Source organism: Oncorhynchus kisutch, linkage group LG3 (genome assembly GCF_002021735.2).
Source record: "Oncorhynchus kisutch isolate 150728-3 linkage group LG3, Okis_V2, whole genome shotgun sequence".
NCBI classification, from domain to species: domain Eukaryota; kingdom Metazoa; phylum Chordata; class Actinopteri; order Salmoniformes; family Salmonidae; genus Oncorhynchus; species Oncorhynchus kisutch.
The window spans coordinates 37202980-37225458 of NC_034176.2; the positions used below are offsets into that span (position 1 = coordinate 37202980).

Here is a 22479-nt window from a genome sequence, read left to right on the forward strand (position 1 = left end):
CCCAGCCAGCAACGTGGTGGGCAGAGCCCAGCAACGTGGTGGGCAGAGCCAAGCCGGAGCTAGTGAGATCCTATTGGCGTGTTCTAGCATGTACTTGCACACGCTTACATTGTGAAGTGCGTGTGTGAAATAACTCGTTCTTGCGCTCCAAACCTTTGACAGGGTAAAGTCTACAAAACGTAGTCCACTCTGCCAAAGTTTAGGAGAGCAAGAACGACGAGTTATTTCACATAACATATTTTAGTTTGGGGTAAGTGAAAACTGTATTGAGATAAGAGAACATTAGAGATAAGAGAACATTAGCACAATGTCGCCCAAAATCTCTCGCGCGCCATCTTGGTTTCACTACTTACCATGGCCACAAAGAGTGTGTTCGTAAATTCACTCTGGATTGCGCTCTGGGCGTTCGTAAATTCAGAATTTGTCACATTATCCGTTCGTACATTCAGGGCGTTTCGCTCTCGGAGCGCACACTGGACGCTCTGGCCAAGAAGTATGGTTGATCCGATGAGAGAACTCACTATTTTGCTCGCCATAGCAGAGCTGGTTAGGCTATTACCATGTAACTTTGCTGTTGGCAACAATTTAATAACATTTTATTTGCCGACGTTTACTGACACTGGTTATATTCGATAGGTGTCGCGTGTGTCGGTGTTTGTATATTCATCAGTAATTTACAAAGTCTGTCGCTATATCCTAAAAATGTATTTAAACAAAAATGAGCCATTTAAGCTTCGGTTAGTCATAAGGTTAGCAGTGTGGCTAAGGTTCGGTTTAAAATCACATTTTATGAAGATAAAGTGTAGAAATATTTTCCAATCGTCAATGAATCACAATGTACACAGAAAATGGTTTATTATGCACATCAGCATTTTAATTGGACAAAGCAAGAACAAATATAGTAGCAGAAACATTACCAAACCCCCAGAGGAGAACACTTTTCAAAACTAAAAAGGTCAGAAATTGTCTGTAGACACTGCCTAATCTGAATGATATTGTGTCCATTCAATTCTAAGGCAACACAATGGGTCTGGTATTAAAACATGTCTAAATTCACATTTCTGATTAGCATTTCTGGTTCAGGTTTTTCCATACAAAATACTGATCTTACTTCATAGAAAATGGCAGAAAACTCCATTTATGTACAGAATTAGTATTCAAAGTCAAAATTGAGTGAATTTATGCACTGCATAGCAATGCCCTTTTCCCTTCCCAGAAGTCCATGCATCACTGTGCCAGTTACCATGGGTATGCACTTGATAGTGTTGCGACTAACAATGTTGAATTTCTTTTCAAAACAAAAAGCACCAAACTCCCATTGTGAACATTTGCATTTTCCTTTATACAGTTTGAAATATATGTATGGTTATTTACACATGAAGCAAGTTGAGGCCTCCCAAACGAAATACAGGGGAAAAGTGTAATGCAAAAAGAAATCCTCTTGGAATAATAAAAAATAGAATACTGTGCAATGTGTCTGCCCTTACAGAAATGTCTGCCTAAAAGCAGTGGCATCTATCCCTGCAATTGGTTTAATTGAAGAAAAAAAATCAATTTTGATTACTTCCATTACTTTTTACATGATTCATTGCATCAAACTCAAAATGGATTATTCATCTTAAAAAATAAAAATAAATCACAACCACATTATGTTGACTGTTCAAGAGTCCTTGTGAAAATGGTAGCAGTTCGAGACACTAAACAAATCAACAAATCCAAGTGTCTCCTTAACAATTATATTACATTTACAGTTCACTTAAAATGGTACCATCATGCCCATGTAGTCTAACAAGGGTAGCATAATACCTGTGTAGTTTATTCCAGTTCTCCATGGCTCCCCTTAACCTCCCATGAAATCAGTTTCATTGGCTTTAGTAGAGGTCAACTTCCACTTCAAATTCCATGTACCAACAAGTCTTAGTCTGCCTCAAGTGGATGGGATTTAACACAGATCCCGGTGATGCTCCAGTAGCCAGTAAAGAGTTGACTATCCCCCTATCAGTGTGTGGGGTATCCAGTGGCTCCCATACCGGCCTGGTTTGCTAACATACTCCCATTCAATCCCTGTGTAGCTTCCATAACCCCACCGTTACTGAGGGCACTCACACCTGTCCACCCAGCACTGGCCGGTAAGTGACTGCAAAACGGGAAAGAGAGAAAATGCCAGCAGGTTAGAAAAGAGGCGGCGACAGGGGCAAGACAGAGGCTTCGTCTCAAATGGTACCCTATTCCCTTTATAGTGCATAACTTTTGTCCAGGGACCAGGTAAAATGTAGTGGACTTATATAGGGGATATGGTGCCATTTGGGACACAACCAGAGAACACACCAAACAGAGCAAGAGCCAGCTGAGGAGAGGATGAGAGAACAAAGGTCAGGGTGTGTCGGAGGATAAACCAGAATCTAAGACAGCAGAGAATATGGTAGGAATTGAAAATGGTAACAGGGCAAAGATATGGTACTTGTGGGAGTGGGTATGCGGACAGAGCACAGGCTCCGTGTATAAAATTAGTCACAATCCACTGCGGTGGAGATTTACTTAAAATAAATACATCTTTTGACTCCTCGCATCAAACAAAGCTGCTGGTCAATGTTGCAGAGTGCGGCTGAAGCAGGACCAGCTACATTTAAATTTGGCCGTGGAGTTGAATTTCACACTTTTTCCCTGAATCTTGTACCACTACAAAGGGAAACATGTTTATAATTTCATGCCTAAACCCCATTCATGACTTTTGTTATTCCTAGTCAAATCTTTAGCAACATCCATTATGCAACAAATACCTGAATGGAAAAGTTAACATTTGGTCAGTCAGCACATTGTGTATTGAAAACAGTCACAGATAAGCTCAATATAGTAACAAGTAAGAGAACATGTAGCTCAGGCTGAGATTTATTTTAGGATTAAACTTCAACTATTGTTCTAGGTAGTCTACTATATCATCAATATTTTCATGGGCTCTCAAACAAATCAGACATTTACATACAAATAAAATGTAAGTACAGTGCCTTTGTAAAATATTCACATCCCTTGATTTATTTCATTGTTACAACCCGAATTAAAAATGGATGAAATTGATTACTTTTTTACCCATCTACACACAATAATGACAAGTTGAAAACATGTTTTTAGAATTTTTTGCAAATGTATAGAAAATATTGCATTTACATAAGTATTCACACCCCTTTGCTATGGCACGCCAAATAGATAGAATTGTGATGAGGCATATATCTGGGGAAGGGTATAAAGCAATTTCTACAGTGTTGAAAGTTTCCAAGAGCACAGTGGTCTCCATTATTGGGAAATTGAAAAAAACAGACTCTGGCTAGAGTTGGCCGTCCGACCAAACGATCAAGAAGGACCTTAGTCCGGGGGGGGTAACCAAGAACACAATGACGACTGACAGAACTCCTTGGCTGAGATGGAAGAACCTGCCACGACAATGGTCTCTACAGCACTTCCCCAATCTGGGCTTTATGGGAGTAACCAGACAGAAGCCAGTCCTGAGAAAAAGGCACGACTGAAGTTCGCAAAAAGGCATGTGAAGAGAGATCATAAAAGACTGTGGTCTGAAGAGACAAGAATTAGCCTGAATGCAAAGCGCCATGTCTGGAGAAAACCAGGCAGAGCTCATTACCCGTCTCGCACCATCAATACCGTGAAGGATGGTGGTGGCAGCATCATGCAACGGGGGACACTTTTCAGCAGCAGGGCCTGGGAGCAATGTTCCCTCAAAGATTTCAGCACTGAGCAAATTTCAGGTCTGTTGTGAAAATTCTGGCGCACGTTTAATGTGAACAGGCTGTATATAGCCTCTTTAATTTAAAACTAAGTGGTCAAGTAGGCTTCCGTGGCCATTTGATTATAATGTAAGCCTACCATAAACAATGGAAAATGCATTCCATAACATTTTAACATGGAAATAGCTGTTCTATTGTTCAGCCTAAAGTAGCAGCCAATGTAGACCTACATACCATAACTTTGGGGGAAAAAACATGCACGGCTAGACATTAAACCTGTTCATCCACTATTCCTTCAGACAAGGTGACTGAAAATATGTTTGATGCAAGAAACCTCTTTACAAAATAAAACACATCATTATTTCCATACCATTATTACAGAGAATCAGACAAATTATAACATCCTCTGCCTATTGGCAACTTAGCTTATTCAAGCCGGTCTCAAAATACAACACTGCCCCTTTAAGACAAAAGAAAAGCCCTTTACCTGACTCATTTTTCAAAGATGACTAGAAACACACACGTTGTGTGCTCTCGTAGGAAGCAATCACTCTCCCATTGCTAACTACATATTATCTAGAACTCACTAACTAGCAAAGGATATGAACAAATGTGCATGTCGCTACATGTAGCTCTCGCTTTGATCTCAAAAAAGGGCATTTACTCACGACCGCTCATTCTGTTAACAGTCCAGTTCCAATAGAAAGGCACAGATCCATATATGGCAATGATCTATTTTCATATAGCCCTACTGCAGCTGATTGGTTATGGCGCAGCGGTCTGTGTAGATTACAGGCCTGAGTTGTGCCTGTCAATGCAATAGAATCCTACTCCAATGCGTTCGGCAAACAACAAAATAGCTTGAATAGTTTGTTTTGTTTCAGGATGTTGCATTGAAAGTGGCTAATAGCGTTGATTCGATCACAATTCCCACAGTAAAGGGAAATGTTGAGTGTTAACAGGGAAAACCCCATAAAGTTGAGTGAAGTTTAATCTAGTGCTTTTTTGCGCAGGCAGATGTTTTTTCTGTGCATCAGTCCTGGTGGAGGGAACATCAACTGGAAAGGATAGAGGGAACAATTAATGGAGCCAAATACAGAAAAATCGTCAATGAGAACCTGCTTCAGAGTGCAAACAACTTTTAACTGTGGTGAAAATGTATGTTCCAACAGGACAATGACCCTAAGCATATAGCCAAAGCAACTCTGGAATGGCTTCAGAACACGAATGTTATTGAGTTGCCCAGCAAAAGCTCAGACTTGAATCCCATTGAAAATCTGTTGAATGACTTGAAGATTGCTGTTCACCGAAGCTCCCCATCTAACTTAAGCGCTTGAGAAAAATCTGCAAGGAATGGGGGAAAAAAAATCCCAAATCCAGATGGGTATGTTTTTCACCTTTGCACAAGACAACTCAGCTGTAATTGATGGCAAAGGTGTTTCTACAAAGTATAGACTCAGGGGTGTGAACACTTAGGTAAATTAGATTTCTGTATTTCAATGAATTAGCTTTATTTTTTAAATGAGCACAAACATTGGGGTATTGTGTGTAGATGGTTGAGAGAAAAAGCATATTCCATTTTGAATTCAGGCTGTAACACAACGTGGAATAAGTCAAGGGATATGAATACTTCATGAAGGCAATATATAATTGCAATTTCTATACAAGGACATCTATTTCCAAAACTAAAACTTTCAACAAATGATTCCAAGTTACTGCATTCTTTGGTTCATTAGATTAGATTTTGTGAACAAAACAATCATATTACATAACTGCTGTGATATACTCTGTTTCTGTTGCTATACAAGCAGTTAAAACAGGATTTATTGTCTTATGCAGCACTCAAACCTCATCAATTTGAGACAAGAAAATGACTTGTGATATTTCAAATGTAGCTATAATCTAAACAAATTCATACAACACCCTATTTCAAGTAGCAATGTACTTAAACTCTTCAGGAGAAAAAATTATATTCAAATTTGGATGGCAAATGAAAGTTCATACACCAACAAAACAAAAAATATGCATGAAGTAACAAAAGATGACATGGCACATCAACAAAAAATGAATAAAGTGGATGTAACACGTGCACAATAAAAAGATGTATCCCTCTGCACTGAGAGAAGCTTCAGAGGGCAGGAGGTCCCGTTTGTGTTTCAACAATCCCACTTTACTCACTGTCTGGGACTATTTAGTTCATTGAGTAGACACTCATATCAGGGACTAGTCCAATTCGACCCAGAACTGGGGCCAATTTGAAAGGCCAAAAAGGGCATTCATTAGTGCTCATTTTATTTAAAAAATAATTATTATTAAAAATGGATGAAAATGATATCTATATATTTTTTATGTGTTTTGTCATTGTCCTTGTAAGCTGGATGCGGTGGAGAGGGGAGGTTGAAGGACATTATGGCTCCTTCTCCTGGCCAAAGCTGCAGGCAACTGAGCTAGAGCCTAGCTGCCCTTGGGAAGCCCAAGGAAACTCAAAACACTCAGCTGCAGCCCTGGTTGCTGGAAGAGAAGGGAGCCCTGCTGATGTCCTTATGTACTTACTTAAAACCCTGCTGGTTCCAGGCCTGGGCCTGGCCGTAAACCCCATAGGTGGGTACCTGCCACCCGTTGGGGACGTACTGGCCAATCTGCTGGGCATTGCCATACCACTGGGCATACTGGCCGTAGGGCTGGGCCGCAAAGCCCACTTTGTTCTGTCGTAGGGGAGAGATGACAACAGTGTAAGAGTGTGTGTTTAAGTGGTGTCGATGAGGGGGAAGCCTCTGGCTGTGGTTTCATACCTGGGGAACTTGTTGCACCTGCTGCATAGGACTCATCATGTCTGTGGTCTCTTTACCCCAATAACACTTCACCATATGGCCCTCTATCGAAGTCCCATTCACAGACACAATGGCATGGGCTGCTCCCTCATGAGAGGTAAACCTGCACAAAGGAGAGGCGTAAAAAATACAGATAGCAAGCTACTGAGAAACATATGCGGAAATTATACACTGCTCAAAAAAACAAAGGAAACACTTAAACAACCCAATGTAACTCCAAGTCAATCACACTTCTGTGAAATCAAACTGTCCACTTAGGAAGCAATTTCACATGCTGTTGTGCAAATGGAATAGACAACAGGTGGAAATTATAGCCAATTAGCAAGACACCCCCAATAAAGGAGTGGTTCTGCAGGTGGTGACCACAGACCACTTCTCAGTTCCTATGCTTCCTGGCTGATGTTTCGGTCACTTTTGAATGCTGGCGGTGCTTTCACTCTAGTGGTAGCATGAGACAACCCACACAAGTGGCTCAGGTAGTGCAGCTCATCCAGGATGGCACATCAATGTGTTTTAGTAATATATCTCTTGACACAATGATGAAAATAATCATGGCCTCTAAACCTTCAAGCTGCATACTGGACCCTATTCCAACTAAACTACTGAAAGAGCTGCTTCCTGTGCTTGGCCCTCCTATGTTGAACATAATAAACGGCTCTCTATCCACCGGATGTGTACCAAACTCACTAAAAGTGGCAGTAATAAAGCCTCTCTTGAAAAAGCCAAACCTTGACCCAGAAAATATAAAAAACTATCGGCCTATATCGAATCTTCCATTCCTCTCAAAAATTTTAGAAAAGGCTGTTGCGCAGCAACTTACTGCCTTCCTGAAGACAAACAATGTATACGAAATGCTTCAGTCTGGTTTTAGACCCCATCATAGCACTGAGACGGCACTTGTGAAGGTGGTAAATGACATTTTAATGGCATCGGACCGAGGCTCTGCATCTGTCCTCGTGCTCCTAGACCTTAGTGCTGCTTTTGATACCATCGATCACATTCTTTTGGAGAGATTGGAAACCCAAATTGGTCTACACGGACAAGTTCTCGCCTGGTTTAGATCTTATCTGTCGGAAAGATATCAGTTTGTCTCTGAATGGTTTGTCCTCTGACAAATCAACTGTAAATTTCGGTGTTCCTCAAGGTTCCGTTTTAGGACCACTATTGTTTTCACTATATATTTTACCTCTTGGGGATGTTATTCGAAAACATAATGTTAACTTTCACTGCTATGCGGATGACACACAGCTGTACATTTCAATGAAACATGGTGAAGCCCCAAAATTGCCCTTGCTAGAAGCATGCGTTTCAGACATAAGGAAGTGGATGGCTGCAAACTTTCTACTTTTAAACTCGGACAAAACAGAGATGCTTGTTCTAGGTCCCAAGAAACAAAGAGATCTTCTGTTGAATCTGACAATTAATCTTAATGGTTGTACAGTCGTCTCAAATAAAACTGAAGGACCTCGGCATTACTCTGGACCCTGATCTCTCTTTTGAAGAACATATCAAGACCATTTCAAGGACAGCTTTTTTCCATCTACGTAACATCAGAAACTTTCTGTCCAAAAATGATGCAGAAAAATGTATCCATGCTTTTGTCACTTCTAGGTTAGACTACTGCAATGCTCTACTTTCTGGCTACCCGGATAAAGCACTAAATAAACTTCAGTTGGTGCTAAATACGGCTGCTAGAATCCTGACTACAACCAAAAAATTTGATCATATTACTCCAGTGCTAGCCTCTCTACACTGGCTTCCTGTCAAAGCAAGGGCTGATTTCAAGGTTTTACTGCTAACCTACAAAGCATTACATGGGCTTGCTCCTACCTATCTCTCTGATTTGGTCCTGCCGTACATACCTACACGTACGCTGCGGTCACAAGACGCAGGCCTCCTAATTGTCCCTAGAATTTCTAAGCAAACAGCTGGAGGCAGGGCTTTCTCCTATAGAGCTCCATTTTTATGGAACGGTCTGCCTACCCATGTCAGAGACGCAAACTCGGTCTCAACCTTTAAGTCTTTACTGAAGACTCATCTCTTCAGTGGGTCATATGATTGAGTGTAGTCTGGCCCAGGAGTGGGAAGGTGAACGGAAAGGCTCTGGAGAAACGAACCGCCCTTGCTGTCTCTGCCTAGCCGGTTCCCCTCTTTCCACTGGGATTCTCTGCCTCTAACCCTATTACAGGGGCTGAGTCACTGGCTTACTGGGGCCCTCTCATGCCGTCCCTGGAAGGGGTGCGTCACCTGAGTGGGTTGATTCACTGATGTGGTCATCCTGTCTGGGTTGGCGCCCCCCCCTTGGGTTGTGCCATGGCGGAGATCTTTGTGGGCTATACTCGGCCCTGTCTCAGGATGGTAAGTTGGTGGTTGAAGATATCCCTCTAGTGGTGTGGGGGCTGTGCTTTGGCAAAGTGGGTGGGGTTATATCCTTCCTGTTTGGCCCTGTCCGGGGGTGTCCTCGGATGGGTCCACAGTGTCTCCTGACCCCTCCTGTCTCAGCCTCCAGTATTTATGCTGCAGTAGTTTATGTGTCGGGGGGCTAGGGTCAGTTTGTTATATCTGGAGTACTTCTCCTGTCCTATTCGGTGTCCTATGTGAATCTAAGTGTGCGTTCTCTAATTCTCTCCTTCTCTCTCTCGGAGGACCTGAGCCCTAGGACCGAGCCCTAGGACCATGCCCCAGGATTACCTGACATGATGACTCCTTGCTGTCCCCAGTCCACCTGGCCGTGCTGCTGCTCCAGTTTCAACTGTTCTGCCTTCTTATTATTCGAACATGCTGATCATTTATGAACATTTGAACATCTTGGCCATGTTCTGTTTTAATCTCCACCTGGCACAGCCAGAAGAGGACTGGCCACCCCACATATGCTCTCTCTAATTCTCTCTTTTTCTTTTCTCTCTCTCTCTCGGAGGACCTGAGCCCTAGGACCATGCCCCAGGACTACCTGAGATGATGACTCCTTGCTGTCCCCAGTCCATCTGACTGTGCTGCTGCTCCAGTTTCAACTGTTCTGCCTTATTATTATACGACCATGCTGGTCATTTATGAACATTTGAACATCTTGGCCATGTTCTGTTATAATCTCCACCCGGCACAGCCAGTAGAGGACTGGCCACCCCACATAGCCTGGTTCCTCTCTAGGTTTCTTCCTAGGTATTGGCCTTTCTAGGGAGTTTTTCCTAGCCACCGTGCTTCTACACCTGCATTGCTTGCTGTTTGGGGTTTTAGGCTGGGTTTCTGTACAGCACTTTGAGATATCAGCTGATGTACGAAGGGCTATATAAATACATTTGATTTGATTTGATCAATGCGAGCTGTGGCAAGAAGGTTTGCTGTGTCTGTCAGCGTAGTGTCCAGAGCATGGAGGCGCTACCAGGAGACAGGCCAGTACATCAGGAGATGTGGAGGAGGCCGTAGGAGGGCAACAACCCAGCAGCAGGACCGCTACCTCCGCCTTTGTGCAAGGAGGAGCAGGAGGAGCACTGCCAGAGCCCTGCAAAATGAACTCCAGCAGGCCACAAATGTGCATGTGTCTGCTCAAACGGCCATGAGGGCCCGACATCCACAGGTGGGGGTTGTGCTTACAGCCCAACATCGTGCAGGATGTTTGGCATTTGCCAGAGAACACCAAGATTGGCAAATTCGCCACTGGCGCCCTGTGCTCTTCACAGATGAAAGCAGGTTCACACTGAGCACATGTGACAGACGTGACAGAGTCTGGAGACGCCGTGGAGAACGTTCTGCTACCTGCAACATCCTCCAGCATGACCGGTTTGGCGGTGGGTCAGTCATTGTGTGGGGTGGCATTTCTTTGGGGGGCCGCACAGCCCTCCATGTGCTCGCCAGAGGTAGCCTGACTACCATTAGGTACCGAGATGAGATCCTCAGACCCCTTGTGAGACCATATGCTGCTGCGGTTGGCCCTGGGTTCCTCCTAATGCAAGACAATGCTAGATCTCATGTGGCTGGAGTGTGTCAGCAGTTCCTGCAAGAGGAAGGCATTGATGCTATGGACTGGCCTGCCGGTTCCCCAGACCTGAATCAAATTGAGCACATCTGGGACATCATGTCTCACTCCATCCACCAACGCCACGTTGCACCACAGACTGTCCAGGAGTTGGCGGATGCTTTAGTCCAGGTCTGGGAGGAGATCCCTCAGGAGACGATCCGCCACCTCATCAGGAGCATGCCCAGGCGTTGTAGGGAGGTCATACAGGCACGTGGAGGCCACACACACCACTGAGCCTCATTTTGACTTGTTTTAAGGACATTACATCAAAGTTGGATCAGCCTGTAGTGTGGTTTTCCACTTTAATTTGGAGTGTGACTCCAAATCCAGACCTCCATGGGTTGATAAATTTGATTTCCATTGATCATTTCTGTGTGATTTTGTTGTCAGCACATTCAACTATGTAAAGAAAAAAGTTTATAATAAGAATATTTCATTCAATCAGATCTAGGATGTGTTATTTTAGTGTTCCCTTTATTTTTTTGAGCAGTGTATTTCAAGGATACTAAATGTTTGTCAGAGGTCTGTTTAGTGATTTGATCATGACATACCGCACAAAAGAGTATCCTTTGTCTGGGAACACACGGATTTCCATGATTTGTCCAAAGGGGGAGAAGGTCTGTCTCATCAATTGTTCTAGAAAACAGGAGGGAGACATGTCAAAGACCTGTGTTTGTTTCTCTCACACACACTGGAAGTGACCACTTCAATAACAGACTACTGACCTGTTAGACCGGTGCCGACTCCTCCACAGTACACAGTGCAGTTACTGGGGCTGGACTGGTTCACAACCTCATCAAAGGACAGGTGCTTCGTGTTTGCTTTTGGAAACAGGGTAGTGTGTAGGCATTTAGAGTGAATAAATGCATTGCCATTCAACAAAAGAGGATCCAAGGGACATAAAATATAATAAAATGTACACAATTTTTATCTGCACATAACCAGTTTTAGATGACAAAACAGATGTAAAAAAAATTGTGGTAAGATAAAACCAACCATTTCTGCTCAATGGCAAATTGACTGGAAAGCCTCTTGTCTGGACTTACTTTCATAGGTGGTTTTAGGAGCTGGGGGCTTTCTAGTGGCCCAGTTGGTCCTGATCTGTCTGCCGCCTAGCCATTGACCACCCATCTGCTGAATGGCGTTCTCTGCATCCTGTTGGTAGCAACAGATATTACCATAATTTCCGGACTATAAGCCGCTACTTTATTCCCACGCAGTTTCGTGCATTTAAGGTGGTGCTCCGTGTTCAGTGGGAGGCTTGGATGACAAGTGGGGAGAAATCCTTCACTAAAACGGGCGGCATGCGAAGAGCAACTTATGGTCAAGTCTGCCAGTGGGTCCTGACAGCGTGGAGCATTGTCAAAAAATCCACTATCATCAACGGGTTTCGAAAGGCTGGACTGCTGCGTGTTGAAGAGGGCAGCATGAGCTCAGCGGGGAATTTGCCTCCGGATGAAAGTGACGAGAGCGACAATGAAAACGATCCAACATCGGATGAAGCAATTCAACTCCGACACCGAAGGAGATGACTTCAGTGGTTTCAGTGCACGGGAGGAGGAAGATAGTGACCAATGACTTTCTTGGTAGGCTGCAATTTTTATTTTTTATTTTGTTACAAGCCGTGTTTCGTTCAAGCCTATTTATTTTTTGTTACAAGCCGTGTTTCGTTTAAAGGCTGTGTAAAGTTAATTTGTTTCAATGTACCGGTAGGCACCTGCGGCTTATAGACATGTGCGGCTTATTCATGTACAAAATACATATTTTTTTATAATTCAGTGGGTGCGGCTTATATTTAGTTGCGCTTAATAGTCCAGAAATTACGGTAAATCACATGATTTACCGTAATCGACACACCCAATACCAAAGGATAATGTTATGACTACATATACAGGAACCCCTTCAGTTATGACTAAATCCTCTATGTAAGTGATTTCATCCAGCTATAACGCTTACCCACTTGTTGAAGAAAGAGACAAAGCCATAGCCTTTAGACTTTCCCGTTGCCACATCTTTGACCACACGAGCATCCCTGAGGAGAAACACACTTTACTCAATACGAAGGAGTAAGGTGATCATACAAACAAACTACTGTCTGATATGTCCTAAAGAGTCATGTGTGATATCAAGCCATCCAATGTATTATTATTATTAACTCATGAGTGACTTACTAATCTTGTGAGATCGACAGAGCACAAACATTGAGGTACTTACGATATCCTCCCAAATGGACCAAAGGCCACTTTTACATCATCTGTGGTGATTTCTGGGCTGAGGTCTCCAACAAAGACATGGAAATGATCTGTTGAAGGACAGGAGATACAACTACTGTGACTCCTTGCTGAATACAGCACTTTCTGAAGAAATCAAGAATTGGCTTGTTTTTATTTCGGGGGCGGCTACCACAGCTCTATGGTCTTCCACACCATAGAGATATGGAAGTCTCCGGATAACAGCATCTGCTAATTGACTAAAATGTCAATTTAAAATTACCACATTCTCAGAGGAACCATCACTAAGGTTTTCTATGGAACTGACTGAAAAGGTAGCTAGGCACTTACTGCTTGTGTCTTTTTTCTGACTGCTTGGTGTTGTGGCCCAGTTGACTTTAACCTCCTAAAGAGAGAAGGGAAGAGAGAAAACAAGCCAGGTAGGGTACATTTATGTCATTTAGATACAGTATTACTACCTCAGTGTGGTGCTTTGTGTGTGAAAGAAATGAGCCAGCCATGACACAGTGTGAATCTCTGAGTGCAGTGATGAGCAGAGAACAGAACACCTGAGCACTCAAACTGGAACATAAACAACGGAATAAAAGGTCCAAGTAACAAAGGACTTACAAACCAGTGACATTATCAACTTGTATTACTCTTCAAATGGTCCTTCATTACCTGTTGAGGATAACATAATTTGCACTGAATATATTTCTGCTGAGGTTAGGACCGATATTTGTTGTGAAGCTGTGGGTATAGAAAAGGTACAGGAATTGTTTTAGTTGGCTATTGCCAATGACAATGTAATACACAGTTACTGTGGATTCCTTTGGATAAGGAAAGGGCCCATTTCCCTTGAAAAGATAGTGTTTTCCAAAATAAAACTGATCGGTCAAGAACATATTTTAAATCTCTAAGCTATAGTCAAATCAACCACTAAGAGAGAATGTACTTGATGTCCATACAACAGACCTAGCGCACTCCATATCTGAAGAAACGGAATCAGACATTATACATGGACATGTCAGGTAATCAGCATTGGAACCAACTATGCAGGTTAAGTCATTATTTTAAATCAGATCACACATCTATTAGTCTCATTTATTCTGGGGATGTACTTACTGCTGGACGGGAAATCGAAATAAGCCATCGTCACTTTACAAAGCAATTCAGATATGTTTCATTTAAACTTCGGTGAGATAGTCGCTGCCCGACTCAGACAATGCTCTCATAATTTAGGCCTACTCGTTGGTCAAACTTCTGCGACAACAACCCACCCATCCCAACTCACCCTTTAGATACGATAGCTTACCTTACCCATAATTTTACGTCCATTCATGGCAGCCAGTGATGCGGCAGCATGCCTGTGCTCATAGAACTCCACAAAACAGTATGGGTCATTGCCTGCAGTCTGTAAGAGGACAACAAGAGTTAGGCTACAAAGAGTCCAAAGCATTGTCTGTCAACCACATGTACTTATCAGACAGTTACCATCACCAAACATCTTCCGATTAATAAGAGTGAACATTTTAACTAAATTGGGATAGTTAACAAAAAATCCCTAAACAGTAAACAAATGCTGTAATGTTAGATATACATCTTTCAAATTATTTCTCACAAATATAAAGCACTCTGCACGTCCGATGTTAAGTTGGAGAAATGTCCTGTACGGCAATATATTTAGGTGGTGAAATGTAAACTTTGACGTGGAACAGAGGCACAGTAATGCTAGTACAGATGCAATATTTAACCATCTGAAAAGGGTGGAAGCCAAACCGTTGCTGGCAGCAACACAGGCCCCCAACAGACAAGACAGCTTCGCACAAAATAAGTGCGATAAGGGACGGCGTGAGAATACCACAGCTCTGACTACATAAATGATTGCAGTTCAAATGTAGCCATTGTCAATGGTTGAGGGTGTTGGCTTCAATACCCGATGGCATATCTAGAACAAGACTACAACATGGAATGTGGAAAAACCATGATGGCCTGGGTAAAGAAATCATATCACGATTGCTCTGCAAGAACAAAGTGTGAGCTCTCAAACCCCATAGGTGGCGTTAACCTCTTGGAACACTAGGGGCAGTATTTCATTTTTGGATGAAAAAACGTTCCCGTTTTAAACAAGATATTTTGTCACGAAAAGATGCTCGACTATGCATATAATTGACAGCTTTGGAAAGAAAACACTCTGACGTTTCCAAAACTGCAAAGATATTATCTGTGAGTGCCACAGAACTGATGCTACAGGCGAAACCAAGATGAAACTTCAAACAGGAAATGAGCAACATTTTTGAGGCGCTGTTTTCCATTGTCTCCTTATATGGCTGTGAATGCGCCCTGAACGAGTCTACACTTTCTGTCGTTTCCCCAAGGTGTCTGCAGCATTGTGACGTGTTTGTAGGCATATCATTGGAAGATTGGCCATAAGAGACTACATTTACCAGGTGTCCGCCCGGTGTCCTTTGTCAAAATTGGTGCGTAATCTTCAGCTGCACGCATTCATCCATGTGATTCAGAGGAGACTTCCACGAACTATATATCATCGAAGAGATATGTGAAAAACAGCTTGAGGATTGATTCTAAACAACGTTTACCATGTTTCAGTCGATATTATGGAGTTGATTTGGAAAAAAGTTCGGCGTTTTGATGACTGAATTTGTTTGTTTTTTTGGTAGCCAAACGTGACGAACAAAACGGAGCGATTTCTCCTACACAAAGAATCTTTCAGGAAAAACGGAACATTTGCTATCTAACTGAGAGTCTCCTCATTGAAAACATACGAAGTTCTTCAAAGGTAAATGATTTTATTTGAATACTTTTCTTGTTTTTGTGAAAATGTTGCCCGACTGAATGCTAACGCTAAATGCTACGCTAGCTATCAATACTGTTACACAAATGCTTGTTTTGCTATGGTTGAAAAGCATATTTTGAAAATCTGAGATGACAGTGTTGTTAACAAAAGGCTAAGCTTGAGAGCTAGCATATTTATTTCATTTCATTTGCGATTTTCATAACGTTGCGTTATGGTAATGAGCTTGAGGCTGTATTCACGATCCCAGATCCGGGATGGCTAGAATCAAGAGGTTGAACATGCTGTCATACATCATTGCAATTTTTATTTATTTATTTATTTTACCTTTATTTAACTAGGCAAGTCAGTTAAGAACAAATTCTTATTTTCAATGACGGCCTAGGAACAGTGGGTTAACTGCCTGTTCAGGGGCAGAACGACAGATATGTACCTTGTCAGCTCGGGTGTTTGAATTTGCAACCTTTCCGGTTACTAGTCCAACGCTCTAACCACTAGGCTACCCTGCCGCCCGCAATGAGTCATTATTACATTGATGAGAAGTGGGACATGAAGTCTCTTGTACTGACCACTGAGAACATTGAGAAACACACAGCCATAGAGATTAAGGACTCATCTGTGCCATTATAGCATTTGTAAAACCATGGGCAGTGCCATTGAGGCGATAGCCCATAGGAAACCCCACCCACTTGACTACTTTGCAGGGGTTGGAACCGAAATGATCATCATTACATTGTTATGAAACGGGACAGTTAACCTCCGCTTCACATAGAAGTAGCCCGCTTCACTGTGGTGGACAATTTAAGTTCGGCTCATAGTAATGTCTCAGACAAACTTCTCTCTTCGATGAGAGCCCAAGCACTTCCCCAGTGTTTCCCCAGGTGAAGTATGCAGAATTTGCACACCTCCAGTCAGAACTAGCACAAAACTTTTTCCCCCTGGCGCATTTTCCGATTAGTGCCTGCATTGCTTTCATTGTTGTTTTCCTTACTAATAACTTGACATGATTGCGTTCCTAGCTAAGTGCCTAATTATGCTATCATAAATGTATGTATATTGTGTTGTTTCTTCTGTAGCACACTGTATGTATGGAGCATAATGTATTCTGTATGCATTTCTTTATAACCACGTACACATAAGGTACTAATTTCATAACCTATATGGTGTTATTCTTAATTGAGCTCATGTAGCTAGCATCATTCTATAAACTCTGTAAAACAATGCTAATGGCATCAGAGAAGTATGAAGTTTGTGTTGCATCCTTTGAAGCTGCCCTGGCCTTATGACCATGGCATGGATTTTCTGCCCTGCCCCCTTGTGGAGCTCTTCGGTTAGTTTCTTACGGTTATATTATTCATAATTGTGATTGTCAATGCAACTCATTTTTTTTTTATAGCAGTTAGACTACTTAAAATGGTTTTGTTATATCCTGATATTGTATCCTAATAATTCCTCTTTATTCTGTAGTTTCAGAAGCCACACACAGTATTGAACATAATTTGCCAACATCATAACTGGACATCTGTCTTGCCTGAAGAATGAGGACATATTTTGTATTCTAGCAACATATTGTTTGGAGAGGGAGTAAAGAGGATGAGGAGTGGAGAGGTAGGTGAGATATTGTAAATATAATTGCAGAACAGCATTTGATTCATTTGTGAACTGCATGTCCCCCGTGTTACCTGGCCGTGCTGCTGCTCCAGTTTCAACTGTTCTGCCTGGGGCTATGAAATCCTGTTCACCGGACGTGCTACCTGTCCCAGACCTGCTGTTTTCAACTCTCTAGAGACAGCAGGAGCAGTAGAGATACTCTTAATGATCCACTATGAAAAGCCAACTGATATTTACTCCTGTTGCACCCTTGACAACTACTATGATAATTATTATTTGATCATGCTGGTCATTTATGAACATTTGAACATCTTGGCCATGTTCTGTTATAATCTCCACCCGGCACAGCCAGAAGACTGGCCACCCCTCAGCCTGGTTCCTCTCTAGGTTTCATCCTAGGTTTTGGCCTTTCTAGGGAGTTTTTCCTAGCCAACCGTGCTTCTACACCTGCATTGCTTGATGTTTGGGGTTTTTGGCTGGGTTTCTGTACAGCATTTTGAGATGTCAGCTGATGTAAGAAGGGCTATATAAATCAATTTGATTTGAACAAAACATGTCCAATAATTATCTCACTTGTTAGCTGGTGGTCAACTGTGGCCATTGAAGATAGCAGTATCGATCAGATGGAAATTCTCTCATACCAAGTGGTGGTTTTTAAGAGCGCATGCCACAAAGCTGTTTATCATATCCACCTTTATGCAGTGGCCCCATTTTGCAATTATAGTCAAGCACATTGTCTGGTTTGATCTTTTGCTCTCCCATCAGGTGGTCCACCTTCCCTGTGGCTCCCTCTTGCCCTGTAGCGCCAAGGCCTAGCGATTGGTGTCCTCCACTATGTCCCTGTCAGAAACAGCTTGAAGCACTCTGCCTCAGAGGGAGATGGCAAGGGGCTTTTCACTCCAGACTGGGACTCAACGCCAACAGCAGGGCCAGGAGGGGTGAAATGGCTTCACTACCAGCATCTTAAGAGGGACCTGGGACTTTGTCGGTGGTCTGGGTTCTCAGTGGCCACAAGGTTGGGGGCAGCTCCTCACTGTCAGGATCTGATACCTCAGAATAACTGTCAGAATTTACAAAAATCTCCAGAATTTCCACATTTGTGAGTTGTCTCCATTTGAAAGGCATTGCTAATGCTACAGCTTAGCCCACTAGGTACATACATAACACTGAATGGTGCCACGTTGAGTGTCGGGGGTGATGTGACTGGTTGCCAGTGTGGTGAAACTGATTACTTATTTCCACAGATTGATTGTTTACATTATATGGTTAGAATTATTAATATGGCAAGGTAGAACTAACGCAGCAGGTTAAGAGAATTAATGTAGGAAGTTAACCTTGTTCCCTTAGGGAAAGATTCAGGCTTAGTTACAGTCATCAACAACTGTTGCCCCCGACGCGACCACAAGACGCAACCACTAGTAGTTAGGGGGACAAACTTCTATCTAGCCAGAGGTAGAAACGTAAACAAACCATCTGTGGCAACAAGTCACCACTCTCATAATACAGGCACAGACCATTTGAATCAATAAATCACTATCAGAAAATGGTTTGTGTGGTAATATTTTAATTATTTACTGTTTTATTCACATTTTGAAGTACTGGTGACAAATCATAGACTATGCAAGAATTGGAATGCAATGACACATACTCACTGGTCAGTTTATTAGGTACACCCATTAGTAAGGGGTCAGACCCCCATTTGGTAGTCTGCTGCAATAGCCTATCAGTGACAAGGATCGACGATTTGTACGTTCCGAGATGCTTTTTCTGCACCGTTCCTTGTCTGTTCGTGGCCTACCTGTTAGCTCGTACGATTCTTGCCGTTCTCCTGCGACCGATCATCAACGAGTTGTTTTCACCCACAGGACCCACATGTTTTGTTCGTCACACCATTCTCAGTAAACTATCGACACTGTCGTTCGTGAAAAGCCCAGTAGAGGGCATACATTTCTGAGATACTGAATCCAGCGCGTCTGGTACAGACGATCAAACCACGCTTAGGGCACTTGTTTTTCCCCATTCTAACATTCAATTGAACAGTAACTGAATGCTTCTCTGCCTGCTTTAGGCAAGCCATGTGACTGTCTGCAGGAGCAATCCGTTTTCGTGAACGGGGTGGTGTACCTAATAAACGGTCCAGTGAGTGTATGAAGTGAGCAAAATATTTCCGGGAAGGTTGAACTGATTATGATGAGCTAATGTTAAACTATTTGCTGGCTATGTGTGGAACAATGTTTGTTTACATCATTCAATCCATTCGGGGTGTCACAAACATCTGTCAGACCAAAGATGCTACGGTAACGGAAGTAACTGATGGTAGCCACTTCAATATGCATACTGAAAACAGACCCAACTCATCACCTCAAATTTGGTTGACGCAGAAAAAACAAACACTGTGGCACACACAAACTACCCGCCGTCAGATTACTTTCGACGTTTAGAAAGCGTTTTACTCAATTATTTAAATCACTGGTGAGCTCACCTGTGATGTGATGAATTGTAAATAGTAACTGGTTTCTATCAGCCGAAAGCTGCTAAATATGACCGCTTGTGTTAGCTCACTACTCAGAGAGAGGGCTACATTTCCAGATTTGGATAAGAATTTTGTTATTATGCGGCTTCTACTTCTGTGAATGTCTGAACATTGCACCCAAAAATAATCTGCTCACATTGAGGACATAATATTGTAAAGACTGTTTGTGCTAAATATTTCGGTGAGAAAAAATTATGGCCCACTCGAACACTAACTGCGGAGTCAATCGTAACTAACTCTCTAATGAAGTGTTCTAATTACACTGGTTTGAGTATATGCTGCAGGGACTACTGTAGAATGATCACACCTGTGTGTTCATACACATCAAAGGGGTAACTATGATCTTTACTGAGTGGGTGGGGGACAGCAGTAAGGGGACTGCCATTGTCAAGTAGATATAACTTCATTGCCTTCATAGAGGTCATATGGAATCTGACCATATCTTGCATTGTTAATTCACATGGAATTTAATAAATTTCTCATATCATTTTAATTGTTTAAATATTTTTTTTTTAAATGGCAGTTTAAACAATAAGCAAACATTTACATGTGTCACATCCCTAATATCAAAATCATACAAATCGCAATATCTCACTTGGGTCCAGGACCCAGGGATACTCACATCAACAATCATTTTACAGCTCTTGCAGGGGCCGATCTGTGTGAAAACCTGTAGGATGAGGGGCTCAGTGACATCCCTGGACAAGTTCCCTACATACCTGGAGTAGAGGGGAAAAGACAAGCACTTGTGACCAGAAAGTTACAACTTCCAGGAAGTTTACTTTGTCCAGGGAAGCAAAAGTTTAGGGTGATATGGAGTGGTGTACAGTACTTAAGTAAAAGTACTACTTAAGTAGCTTTAGGAATCTGCACTTTACCATTTTTGACAACTTTTACTCCATAACATTCCTAAAGAAAAATAATGTACTTTTTACTCCTTACAGTCTCTCTGACACCCAAAAGTACTTGTTACATTTTGCATGCTTAGCAGGATACGAAAATTGTCTAATTCACTCACTTAACAAGACAACATCCCTGGTTATCCCTACTGCCTCTGATCTGGCAGAGTCACTAAACACAAATGCTTCATTTCTAAATTATGCCTGATTTCTAAATTATGCCTGACTTGTTGGCTATCCGTACATTTTAAAAAATAAAAAATTGTGCCGTCTGGGTTGCTTAATATAAGGAACTTGAAATGATTAACACTTAAGTGTATTTAGAACAAAATACTTTGAATTTTACTGAAGTACTATTTTACTGTGTGACTTTTACTTGAGTAAAAGTATAAATACCTTAATAGAAAGTTACTCAAGTATGACAATTGGGTACTTGGCTGCACTCAGCTACACTACTAGCTAGACAGTTACACTGAGTTATATAAGTTAACCTTCTCTAACACTTGTGTTTGAAGCATGGTTTTTCAAGTTCTGGCCTTCCCACTAAACTGAAAGCAACTTGTCTGACTGTCGTTGACGTGGCCATCTTCCTCCCCAGAGACTGGTAGAAAGGCATGCATTTTTATTTATTTTTTAATAACAGTGGCGGCCACGATTTAGCAACGGCAGTACACCACTGCTAAATGCATATAGGGGAAACACTTCGCTAGTTAGGCCACCTAGCTAGCCATCATATTAAACTAATAATCAGGTCCATAACATACGGTAAATGCTTGCTTCTCTGCCAAACCGGTACATGTAACTAGTAACAGTAGTTAGTAGCTAGCTAGAATTTCTGTAATTGACAAGTGAACCATGGCTACACAACTCACTACCACGTTATTTTTATGATCAAGTAATGGACTAACTAGTTAAAACGATATCTAGCTAACCAATGTATTTGGTGAGACAACGTAACGTTAGCTAGCGAGCTAGTAGCTAACGTTACCTAGCTATGTGTTCTGAAAAGGCTCGAGCCATGGACTGACATGATTGATTTTCACCATCAACTTTCTTTTCGTTAATGGTCACACCGTGACAGTCGACAAGACATGAGTACATGGACGTTTTTAAATGCTGGAGTATACTTTCTTTGTAGCCCCATTTGAAGTAGCTAGCTAACGTTACTGCATTGATATATGGCTAACTAGCCTGTGTTAGCTACTTACAGGGTTTTGGGCTGTTCGTCGTCCATCATCATCATCATGTTTTTGTAGGTCGTGCCCTGAGTGAGTAATCCGTGTAGCTATGGTATTTTGAGTAATGCACACACACTTTCTAAATATGTGACCTTTTGGATAATGCTCATGTAGACTTAAAGAAGTTGTTATAAAAAGGCGCACAAATCAACCCAGTCGCTGACCACAAACCAACAATTAGCTTTTATGAACAATGGTTGAACAACCGAAGAGGAAGATGGCGGAAAATCAGGGGATGTCCACCACCGTCGCATGCGCAATGAATGGACCATACTTAAATAATTTGTTTCGCATTTCAGCAGCAGCAGGCGTCAGTAAACCACGAATACTAATCATATTTCAAAACAATCTCTGCGATGAATCTTTAGTTTTAGAATAATGACGACTTTTTTAATGAACAAAAAGAACACACGTCTGGGAAACCCACGTGACTGATCACAATTTGGCAACGTTTAGCTCGGACCTTTGGAAATGTTTGCTTTGCTTTCGTGCGGAATAAAAACAAACACATTGGTAACGGTGGACAAATTACTCAATCCATACCTTTTTCAAAATTATTTTGATAAGGAGTTTGGCGAGAGAGAAAAAAA

At 42.0% G+C, this 22479-nt stretch overlaps 1 protein-coding gene across 3 annotated transcripts; it reads right to left on the bottom strand.

Moving 5' to 3' along the window:
• Positions 1–838: 838 nt before the first annotated feature.
• On the bottom strand, positions 839–22298 carry LOC109882145 (nucleolysin TIA-1-like). Of its 3 annotated transcripts, none has more exons than XM_020474243.2 (12): positions 21860–22298; positions 20375–20471; positions 14109–14207; positions 13145–13199; positions 12798–12885; positions 12540–12615; positions 11630–11738; positions 11309–11404; positions 11135–11219; positions 6530–6671; positions 6291–6442; positions 839–2137 (listed from the first exon to the last, which is right to left on the bottom strand). In XM_020474243.2, the coding sequence occupies exons 1-12, from the start codon at positions 21895–21897 to the stop codon at positions 1999–2001; spliced, it is 1176 nt and encodes a 391-aa protein (XP_020329832.1). In that variant the 5' UTR covers positions 21898–22298; the 3' UTR covers positions 839–1998. The 3 variants fall into 3 exon arrangements, 2 of the variants coding, with proteins under 2 accessions (XP_020329832.1, XP_020329839.1); XM_020474250.2 differs by having other exon boundaries at positions 839–4795; positions 21860–22156; XR_004205598.1 differs by having other exon boundaries at positions 839–6442; positions 13145–13474; positions 14114–14207; positions 21860–22190.
• Between the last annotated feature and the right edge of the window lie 181 nt (positions 22299–22479).